The sequence below is a fragment of the Humulus lupulus genome, chromosome 1 (genome assembly GCF_963169125.1).
Source record: "Humulus lupulus chromosome 1, drHumLupu1.1, whole genome shotgun sequence".
NCBI lineage: Eukaryota > Viridiplantae > Streptophyta > Magnoliopsida > Rosales > Cannabaceae > Humulus > Humulus lupulus.
This window is the reverse complement of record NC_084793.1, coordinates 46,595,500-46,607,324: the sequence shown is the minus strand read 5'-3', so window position 1 is coordinate 46,607,324 and position 11,825 is coordinate 46,595,500. Positions and strand designations below refer to the sequence as shown.

Below are 11,825 nucleotides of genomic sequence, written 5' to 3'. Positions count from 1 at the left end.
TTCAATCAAAATTAAATTAGTAAAGAGAAGTACAACAAAATTACAACAAATCTCAAAAAAAGTCTTGTTTCGTTTAAATCAATATTTATGTACTTGTGGTTCTTTATTAATTAGTTTTATTCTTTGGACGTGGCCTCAAAAACTAGGTTATTCGAAAGGGTTTCTGAACCCTGTAAAAATTCGTTGTGTTCTTTATTATTTGGCATTGTCTTTTTGTTGTATTCAATTTCTTTTACAACCAATCCTCATTCTGTCACAACAAAATTAAAATATGTTTTAACATTTAATTACTATTCCGCATCTTAATTAAACTACTTGTTTTAATTAATTTGGTAATTACTAAAAACATAATTTCATTATCAATAGTAAGACAAGGAAAAGAAAAAGTTACACCTTTGTATACATATTCAACTCATCTATTCTTTTTTACTTTTTTTCTTACATTATTTGATCTAATCCAATACTAGTCTCCAAACTTGCTTAAAGACTAAAAGTATGTGTCTCATGCCATTTTTGTATCAATTTGTTATATTACTACATTAGCAATACAAACGACTTGTCCTTTTTACTCCAAAATTAATGATATACTTGAGGTGACTGTTTGTAGGGAATACAAAATCGCAATGCAATGCATACATATTTTTAACAAAAAGAGCATAAGACAATTATGAGGATTCTTTACAAGTCATTTGGAACCACAATACCTCATTTAAAACTTTGTACTTTAGTCCAGCTAAATTTTCCATTCTCGAGCCTGACTGAGTACGATGAAGGCTCAAAGCATGCAGGTAATGAGATCTGCATAACAAACAAGTGCTAATGAAAGCCCTTGCTTGATCCGAAAATCCCATCTCACAATAATGAAATGAGTATATGTATCCTCATTCTTCCGTTTGTGTGTTGAACGCTAGACCCTTAATCACATGTCGACACTGGAACCTAAAAAATAAACCGAAGATCAGTGTAAAAACTACAGAAATTAAAGCCAAAGTTTTGACCAAACATGAACAAAAGAGCAACAACTTGTGGAAAATGAAAGTTTAAGCAATTACTAGACCAGTTCTAAGAGAGTTGGCAAGTTGTAAACCTCTCATAAGATCTAAAAAAAATATAGATTACGAGAATGAGCTGCAAATCATAACATCTGACCGTCATTTTTTTAAATGTTAGAAGCCTCTCTTAGTCCCTACCAGATTAATTCATTTGGAGCGGTCTCAGTAGAGCTTTCAGTATGAAGCTCAAGATCATTAGCATCCATTTCTTTGCAAGCTTGGGTTCTACACTTAAACCGCACTATGAACGGCACAACCTGTGAGAAAAAATAATGGGCTTGTAACAATGCCACATGGAAGCATAAAATGGATGCAGTACATTAATCCCCTTATGTAAGAAAAACATTAATGCAGACAATTTTAGGAAATACAAAGCAAGCATCATTTGTAATTTCCGGCTCTATATGAAGACTGGAGGAAATGTCATTGATATTATGAATAAAAGTGCATATTGCACTTTATTTAATTAGGTATATGGAATGAGTTATGTCCTTTATTTAATTAGGGTCTCACTTACACAACCATCCCTCTAACTCTAAACAAAAAAGGCATATCCTTCGAGATATTAAAAATGATAATGCATATACCATTTAAATAATTTATGTGATCACCTTTTTGCTATATCTGAAATCACGTTTGGGAACAAAATGAAGGGGTAAGTTCATTGAAGAGGGAGCTTTAACCAGTAGAAACAGCTTAGATATGCCTGAGTGAGTTCAATAAAAAGAAAAGAAAAAAAAAAAGTTAACAATCCTTTTATTCTGAGCTACAAACATTTCTTCATAAAAAGCATACTTATGTAGCTACTCTGCAATGGTATGAATGTGTAATGAAAGTATATACCAGGATAAGAACCAGATCCAACACGCTTTGAGATCAACCCCCGAATAGCCTGTAAAAGTGGGGACAAAGCTGTTAACTTGAGGAGCAAAGGAACAAAAACAAACACAAATTTGAGGAAGTAAATCCTTGGGAACCTTCTTTGCCAGCACTTCTGCTGCTCTGGTTTTGGCGAAATCAGGCGCTGTGACAACAGAAGCAGAGTGGTGATTGGGAAAGGAAAACTCGTAAACAGCTCGGGGTCTTAATGGAGTAGCGCCAAGGACCAAAATGGCTGCTTGAAAGTTAGGAACTTCACTGATCATAAGCTTAAGCGCAGTTTGGAAATCAGAAATGGTGCGTATCAGCTTCTCGAATCGTCTAATTTCATATTTTATCTCTCTCATTTCACTAGCGTGCTTTCTTCGCAACACTCCCGTCCCTTGAATTTGTGCAAGATCCGTTTCCTGAAAATGACGAAAAAGAAGAAAGAAAAAAAAACCCCAATTCTTCAAAAAACAAAACAAAAACAAAAACAAAAATTGATATCTCTTGGTTCACACATATACCAATTTACTATACTCTTTACACCATTTCTTGAATTCGAGAGTGATATCCTGCAACACGCTATGTAAAAAAAAAAAGTGACATCAGATTTCTGCTTACAGGCAATAGGGAACGCAAAGAAAGGCCTATATTTTACTCTCTACTTTCCGAGAAACCAAACAGGTTGTAATGACAATTTTCGGATCATTTAGGTCGGGTGTTAATGCTTTCAGAGAAAGAAACTTACTAAGGGATTTGTTGGTACGTGTAGAGAAGGAATCCGGAGACTTCGTTAATGGCATGGAAGATCATTGAGCTGTCGATAGAGTCGGCGGTGGTCTTGATCTCCATATAGTTTGCCTCCGGTTCCGAGCTTCCCTGCCCCTCCTCCATGACTTTCCGTTTCATTTCGATTTGGTTTTGTCATTTAAATTTAAATTTGGACATTTAATAGTTCAGGCGGGGAAACTTTTACCAACTTTGGAGATTAAGTATTTGTTTGAACCTGGGATTTTAAGAATAAAATATTTTATGAGGTAAAATATAATGAAAAAAAATGATGGAAAATATTTTCACAAATTTGGTAAGAGATTTTTTTTTATAATTTTTTTTTTTTGATGTATTTCTAATTGTTGTAAATTTTAAAAAATTATACTTTATTTAAGTTTTAATATTTTTAGAAAAAGAATTCGTAATTTATTGATACAATCTAAATATGAGAAAATAGAATCATTTTAGATTTTATTTTTTTCTCTCTTAAAATTCAAGATCTAAACAAAGCCTAAAGAGAATAGAAGGTTTAGATTCTATGTACAATAATACAACCAACTATAGTTATTATTGATGTTTCAAAAAAAAAAAACTATAGTTATTAATGTTAGAATAGTTGTTATGCATGAAACTTTAGATCACATCAGTAAAGTTATGTTTTTTTTTCTAGTCTTGTCTACCATTTCGTCAGATGAGTTTGCAATTATTTCCAGTATTTTTAAGTTTGTTTTATTGTTGTAAAACTCTATAAATAGGTTCTACTCGTTTTATTTGATAGAACATATTTTCATTTTCAAAGAATAGGAGTTATTTTTAGAGAGAGAGAGCTTGAAAGAGAAACACTTGAGTTTTTGGTGAGAGATTTCTTTGTACATAGTCAAGTGTGCTTGGGATTTTTGTCTGAGTTTAGGGCATTGTAATCCATCAAGTGTAGAAGCAAGTGGTGACAAGCTATAATTTCTATTGTTGTTTCATAGTGCAGAGAATAACATCTCAATGGGAATTCAAAGAGGATGTAGGCTCAAGTTTATTTGGGTTGAACCTCTATAATTCTTAGTGTTTATTTTATTGTTTTTCTTACTGATTTTTTTCTATTGAATTTGCATGTTGTGTGTAACGTCCTACGTTTTTTGGTACCTTTAAACGACTCGGGTCGGGATTTTTCCCCCGGGTTAAGAATATTATTTTAAATAATATTATATTTTGTTTGTAAGTATTCCATGAGTTATTGCTAGCCAAAATATGAATTTTGTGATTTTAAAAGTCAAGATAAGACTTTCGGTCCTGGACCGACACAAAAACCCTGATCGGGTAAAAATCTCGGAAAATAAAATGAAAAATCATGGAAATTATATTTTGGGCATAAAATACATTCATAAAAGTTAAAGTTTGGTCAAAAATAATAAACCTAAAAGAAAATGGAAATTTTAGGGCATTTTGTGTTAAATGCCTAATTTTACCGAAATGGGGAATTTTATTCCATGAATGGACCTTAGGTTAAATTTTACTATGTGATTAATTAAATTAAATGTGAGAGACATTTAATTTAATTAATTAATGTTAAGTTTGGTGATTAAAACTTAATAAGAGTGAAAAAAAGGTGTCAAAAGCCAATTTGGACTTTTCTTCTTATGAAACCTTTATTAACTTTTATTAAAAAAAAAAATGAAATGATCATATATGGCAAAGGGGTGGCCGGCCATGTGGTGTTTTAGAGTGGTGTGAACCCAAATTTTTATAAAATTTAAATCCCATTTAATTAAGAAGTCAAGTGGGCAAGTGGGAGGAAAACACTTGAGTGTTTTTGAGATAAATTAGATAGTATATAACTCTTTCATCCCTCCCCAACCGACCACACCACTCTCTCTCATTCACTCATCTGATTTTTTTTAGACCATTCAAAGTGTTCTCTCAATATTCAACCTCAAGAACACCAAGGAAAACTTGGAGGCTAAGTCTTGGTCTAGGAAGTATTTTCCCTAAGGTAAACCTTCACTAATCTAGGATTTTGTAAAGTTTTAAGCTTAGAGTTTCAAATAGATAATTAACTATGTTGTTGGGGGGAGTTGGTTAGGGTTTTTGAAAGGTTTTGGAGGAGCCAAAGCTAATAGGAAGGTCCAAACCTTAAGCAAGAACACCAAAGAGGTAAAAAGTTTACTTTTGATGTTTTTGTTGTAGGGTTTTTAGTTTTAAGCATTATTTTGTATATCTAATGCTTAGAGTTTCTTGTTGATGATGTAATAAGGTTATGGTAGTTGTTTAATAATTTTTATGATGCATGTGTATTGATTTTTGAAAATGGGAACCAAAACCCCCAAGGGTTTTGTAGGATACCCTAAAACAAAACACGTTTTAAGCTGTGACTTCCAAGGGGTCAAGCAGCCACTGTATATTGTTTTTGTAAAATTAAATTGTACTGTGATGTTGTTGAGATTGAGTACATAAAATTGAGCTTTTGAAACACTAAAAAATGTTTAGAAATGAGTAAGTTATGATATTTCAAAGTTTAGGTAAAAAACTGTTTTTTCGTATTCTTATTTTCGGAACCAAATTTGGACAGCCACTGTATAGGGCAAATGAACCCAGTTTTTCTAAAATTTTGTGGAAATATTTATGGCATAACCTATTAGTCCACTGTAAAATTTGGTAAGAAAATATTAAACGGTTTGAAAGTTATTAACTGTCAAATTTTGGAAAAAATAAGGACTTGAAAATAAGGTCATTTTTACCTCATTGTTGGAAAATGATTTCACCAATCAAAAATGCTCATTTTGACCTAAGATTTTACAAAGACCTAAATGGCATAAGAAAAATAGAATTGGGAAATTTTGGTAACAATTGGGTAAGTAAATTTCAAGTTATGAACTAACGAAGTATGTAGTTAAAAATGTGAAAATTAGGTTTTTCACACTTAGTGTAAAAATGAGATTTTGGAACATAAGGTAAAAAGTAAAATTTTGCTTATTTCAAGATATAAATTGGTAAGTCTTGAAATCATATTTTCACTCAAATTATCCCTTTGAGTTTAAATGAATTATTTTTATTAAAGAGTTTTTATTCTTTCTAAAAATAAGAGATTTAATTTATTAATAGTTAATAAATTAAAAGAGGGTTTAAAACCCTATATTTTGATAAAATAATTAAATAAATTATTTTCCTAGTAAGTAAAATTGATTAATTGCTTTTGGAAAATTAATTAGTCAAGATGAGAAATTTATAACGGTTTTCCTAATTAAGACAAATTAGGCAATTTTCTTAAAACGGTTTTTAGATATTAAAACCTTAAGAAAAATAAAAGGAAAATTTAAAGAGTTTATTTTCTTTAAAAATAATTAAGGAATTTATTTGTATTTTCTGGATATAATACTGGCTAAAATCTTACATATTTTAACCGACTAGTCGAAAGTGCGGGTTAATGGCGATACCTTGAAAGAATAAGATTTTTAGCGGATTGTGGGAAATACCATTGTGATACCCGAGCCTAGGTATCGAGACCTTAGGATAGGTTTCCCCGAGACTTAGGGTTTAGTCTCGAATATTTTGTATAACTTTCCTTAATAGGTTTAAAACCAAATAAGGATTATAAATCCTTACAAATGACTTTTATTAAAATGACCAAACTGCCCAAAATAATAATAATGAATTATTAGTGCCATAATTAATCCGAGTATACTGTATGGATAACTACAGTATTGGCTAAGCGTAACTGGACTGAACGTTGGAGGGTGAAAACTTGCTGAGCGCTAAGGACTCCAAGTAAGTCAACTTATATTGTATGGCTGCAACATGAAATGATTATTGTCTTGTATGTTAGTATAGGGATACATGCACATATATAGGCTGTCATAGAAAGTTGCTTAGAGACGTTAGTCTAGTGAGTGCTGATTTAGAAAATATGAACAGTAGAAGTCCGTCATATCCTAGACGGTTGATCCCCGTCACACTGCTTGATTTTATTTATGTCCGGTTCATTACCGCGACGAGTGGCCATGAGATGAGGATAAGCTGGTTAAACCTAGGGGCGCCAAGATAAATGGGACCTAGGGGCCCTCATGCTTACTTAATCATTGGACGGTTAGAATCCGAGCAAGTGCTTTGATAAGTTATTCCCGAATAGCAGCCGTGAATATTGGCCATTCAGTGAGAGTGCCTAGAGACACTAGGGGTTGCCAAGATTGAGTGAGGCTGAACACCCTAGGGGCAACTGCTCACCAGCACCACTGATTAACATAGAAGTCTCCGTAAAACCGTGTAAATTGGATTACACTCTTGGATAAGTAGCGATACCCTAGGTAACACGATAGTTACCCTTGATGAGAATATTTATTGGCTAGATCTTAGTGTGGAGACTCGGTTCTCTTTTACAGATTATGAATTATGTCGGAGGGCGCGTTACGCATGAATTGTTGGAAATTGTCGAGCGTTGGTCTCGAATTATGTTGTGATATAATATATCTGCTTGCTCTGGGATTTTCTGAGTGCAGGGATATAATTGTTGATAAGATATAGTTGTGATATAATATATCTGCTTGCTCTGGGATTTTCTGAGTGCAGGGATATAATTGTTGATAAGAATTAGCTGTGATATAATATATCTGCTTGTTCTGGGATTTTTCTAAGTGCAGGATTTTTATCTAGTTATGACTTAATTTATCATTGGTTATCAGGCATGACCATAAGTTTTCCAGGACGCTTTAGCGTTCTTGAAATTGATTGTGTAGGGTCCGGATGGGTCCGGAACCCTAATTCTCTACATGCTTTGTTTGAAAGTTGATCTTACTAAGCGTTTTCGCTTACCTAGTTGTTTCATGTTGTAGGTAAGAGCAAGGGCAAGGCAGAGCAGTGAGCGCTGGAGTCTTCCTTGCAAATGTACATGTGGACCGACCTTTTGGGAAGCCTTTTTATTTTTGGAAATGTTGTGTAATTTTCCTAAACTAGGCTCACTCTAATCTTTATAAAACATGTTTGTAACTAAATGTTAAGTATGGCCATACGACTTTTTAAAAAGTTTTTTTTTATACGGGTTTTTGAGACATTTTGTTAATTGAAAACATTTATATTTCCGCATTATCGAGTCTTGAAAATCCGGGTCGTTACATTGTGTCTATTGGTTTGTAATTTTTGTGTTTGTATATTAAGCTGGTGTCATGAAGGTGAATTTCCTAACAACGATATCAGAGTCAGGTCAATTGGAAAAGTCCAGCTTCAAGATCAAAGGTAACAAAGAAGGGAAGAACTAGCTTAATCAAGTTCTTCATCAGAAAATGACACAGAAAAAGTTTCAATCAAGAAAGAAGTCCAAGAATCAAGTTCTAAGTTTCAAGAATTAATTCAAAGAGCCTCAGATTGGGGTTACAACAGCAATATGAGTAATATGAAGCTTGAAATAGAGAGCTTTGATGGTAATGGGGATTTTAGAATTTGGAGAAGGAAGATTAAAGGAATGTTGGCTTCTCAAAAGTTATTGTTGTTGAAAACTTATACAGGATCTTGTTTATTTTCATGTAGATCTTATATTAAACAAATTAATATAAGAAAACCTAGAACATGTTTCTAAAATTGAATTTATACAGAGACAATGATAAGAACACTTACATTATGGTGCAACGGAATGATTGAGTCATTTCTTCAGTTTCTCTAACCCTTGTATCATTTTTGTCGCAGGGTATCACCAAGAAATTGAATCGTTCTTCAATTTTTTCCACATCCTTCCAAAGTATCCTTAGAATCACCTAAACTAGTGTGTGCAATTCTCAACACAGATAGATACAGAGGGAAGAAGAATAGAAGAGAAAAATTGAGGCTTAGAAAAAGATTTTTGCTATAGAGAGAATCTAAGACCTAGAGCATCAAGACTAGATCTTCTGATCTTCTCAAAACTAGTCTCTCGAAAATCTTATTTCAACTCTCACTTAGCATTCCTTTTATAGACTCAATTAGGTCATTTATTTAATTAATAAAATAATAGCCAATAATCAGCCCTAGGTCGAAATTATCATGGGCTTTAGGCCCGTGAAATTTCCCATTTAATTATAAGCCTGTTGGACTTAAAATCAAGGCATATATTATTTTCTATTGATTTAATTAATTAAATAATTATTTAAATATAATGACCCAACTAATTCTAGACTTTGGACCATTAAAACTACTTATACATAGACACTATCCTTAAGAAAACTTACGTACGAAATAGTCATAACTTTATTGAAAACTGTAAGGCAAAAGTTAAATACATAAAAATTTAGAGTATGGTATGGGATCCCATTGTTTTGAAAATAAAACATATCTTAAATTTTAAATAAATTCGTTACAAGATCAGGTGCGGAAAATACATATAAAGCATAATTGAAATGACTAAAAACAACTTCATCATCGAATCGTTCACGCAGTCCACCGAATCCATTCTCCCTCAATACACAATCCCAAGCTGCCAAGAATCTTACCGTTACCATAACTATTTTCCTGCACATATAAAACAAAGGAATGAGCCTAATGCTCAGCAAGGAAACTCTACTACAAGCATGAAACATAAACATAAACATAAGCTATAAACATATAACATATACCTATAAACATATATCATAATTCTAACCCATGTACATGGTAAATATTGGGGTTTGCTAACTAAGCAACTATAAGCCTCAAAATACAATGAGGTTTGCTAGCTGAGCAACTATAAGCCCCAAGAACATAAAAGTGTTGGGGTTTGCTATTTAAGCAACTATAAGCCCCAAAACATACATATATCATAACATATAAAAACATACTATAGCATAATTATATAAGCATATAATAACTATCCTATTTTCCTTACCAAATACAGGGATGTGAGAGCAAGGATGGGATTTTGGAACACTCCTAAAAACCATTATTGAGAAGGTGAGTATTTCTAAAAGAAAAGAAGAAAAGAAATGGACTAAAACCATCGAGAAGATACTTACCGACAAGAAACCTCAAGTTCAAGAACTTAATTGCCTAACCATAAATGGAAAATACTGAGTTAGGATATGAGTAGAGAAAAACTATAAAAAATAATGAAATATACAGAAATGAACTAGGAATAGGAATACCTTTGAATGCTCTATAACCGAACTACACCTTTATAGAAAATCACACTATTAATCTTACTTCCCAAGTGTTTAATAAGCTTAAGATGATAAAGCTTATAACCCCAACCCAAGTGTTTAATACTCTAAAGTAAACCTAGCAGCTTGAAGGCTCTGAACTCAACTTGAAGAATGAAAGAAATGGCTGCGTACTAGGTCCTATTTATAGAGTTCAAGAATAAAAAGATCTTCTTTTAGCTTGAATAAAAATAATGACTTTTTAATTGAAAAACATTTGAATAATCATTCAGCAGAGGCTTAAGACTCGGTCAAAAAGATTCTGGGCTTATCAAGAGGTTATGGAATAAAATGAGCTCGGTTTCAAAATTATTCAAAAATAATGCCCTAGAGCCGATATATCGCCCATGCTAGGCGATATATTGCCTGGGCTTATGTTCCCAAGGCTCGTCGAAATGTTCGTGCGAAGTTACGTGTTTTTCGCATTCCCCGAGTGGCAATATATCGCCCCCTAGAGCTGCGATATATCAGCATACGCTGAAATATTATACACGTAATTGCACTTTTTCAGCCTAATTTGAATTGAGTAAATAGCTTTGACTGAGTCCTATAACGATTTCAAAGCTGCTGGCAGACTCTGGAATTTTCAAATATTACTCTTAAAAAAATATTCCTCAAAAATACTTAATTTTTCAATAAACATGCACATGACAAGTGTCATTATCTTATTGGGTCTATCTAAACCTTATAGTATAATAAATATCATCTTCATAATCAGTTATATTAATCAAACATTATGTTATAATTAATATTCTTAAACTATAGGTTAAACTTATAAAATCTACAAGTGTTGCTACGAGTTTTCAACTAAGTCCCGGCTTGAACCAAAATCCACAGTAATAAACATACTACAACTATTACGAGCTATTATTACTACTACTACTATCTATCTAGCTAAGTAAAGTTCTTGGACTCTACAATTCTCCCCTACTAAAAAGAATTTCATCCTCAAAATTTACTTACCAAACAATTCCGGATACCGGGCTATCATGTCCTCCTCCAACTCCCACGTTGCCTCCTGTTCAGAACTATTACTCCATAGGAATTTGACTATCGGAATACTCTTGGACCGTAACTGCTTCATCCCTCTATCTAGGATGCTAACCGGTCGTTCCTCGTAACTCAAGTCTTTCTAGAGTGCTATCATATCATACTTGAGGACGTGAGATGGGTCGGACACATACTTTCGTAGCATTGAGATGTGGAACACGTTGTGACTATCTGTTAGGGTTGGCGGTAGGGCTAGTCTATATGCAACTGCTCCCCCACTTTGTCCAATATCTCAAAAGGACCTATAAAACGGGGACTAAGCTTGCCTTTCTTCCCAAACCGCTTCACACCTTTCATAGGAGATATCTTCAGGAAGACTTGATCTCCGACTTTGAATTCCACATCTCGTCGCTTGGCATCCGCATAGCTTTTCTGACGGCTTTGAGCAGCGAGCATACGCTTTCTAATCAGCGCTACTGCTTCTTGAGCTTTTCTAACAGCTTCGGGACCGAGAAGTTGCCTTTCTCCTACCTCATCCCAATGTAATGGCTATTGACACCTTCTTCCATAAAGTAACTCATAAGGTGCCATCCTGATCGTTGACTGATAGCTATTATTGTAGGAGAACTATATCAGCGGTAAGTACTTATTCCATGATCCTCTGAAATCAAGTACACAAGCGCGTAACATATCCTCTAAAATCTGTATGGTGCGCTCGGACTGACCGTCTGTCTGAGGATGAAAAGCAGTACTAAGACTTAACTTAGTACCCGTGGCTTGTTGTAAACTTCCCCAAAATCTCGATGTAAACACCGATCCTCTATCAGACACTATTGTCTTGGGGATTCCATGCAACCTTACTATCTCTTAGACATAGATGTCTGCGTATTGATCCACTGTGTATGGGGTCTTAACAGGCAAGAAATGAGCCGACTTGGTTAGTCTATCTATTACTACCCAAGCTAAATCATGCTACTTACTTGTTCGTGGCAAACCCATCATGAAATCCATAGCTATATCGTCC

The 11,825-nt window shown here is 33.6% G+C and overlaps 1 protein-coding gene across 1 annotated transcript; it reads right to left on the bottom strand.

Annotated features, from left to right (window-relative positions):
- Positions 1 to 510: 510 nt before the first annotated feature.
- Positions 511 to 2,870, bottom strand: LOC133825294 (uncharacterized). The gene is made up of 7 exons (XM_062258277.1): positions 2,665 to 2,870; positions 2,441 to 2,498; positions 2,030 to 2,338; positions 1,896 to 1,944; positions 1,664 to 1,758; positions 1,191 to 1,309; positions 511 to 939 (listed from the first exon to the last, which is right to left on the bottom strand). Exons 1-7 carry the CDS (start codon positions 2,823 to 2,825, stop codon positions 882 to 884), a joined length of 849 nt encoding a protein of 282 aa, XP_062114261.1. The 5' UTR covers positions 2,826 to 2,870; the 3' UTR covers positions 511 to 881.
- Between the last annotated feature and the right edge of the window lie 8,955 nt (positions 2,871 to 11,825).

Excerpts from the sequence above, each read along its gene's own strand:
- LOC133825294 (XM_062258277.1), bottom strand. The coding sequence starts at position 2,825 with ATGAAACGGAAAGTCATGGAGGAGGGGCAGGGAAGCTCGGAACCGGAG. Across the intron at positions 2,499-2,664 it reads ACGTACCAACAAATCCCTTA|CGTGTTGCAGGATATCACTC; the intron begins GTAAGTTTCTTT and ends TTTTTTACATAG. Across the intron at positions 1,945-2,029 it reads CAGAAGTGCTGGCAAAGAAG|GCTATTCGGGGGTTGATCTC; the intron begins GTTCCCAAGGAT and ends CCACTTTTACAG.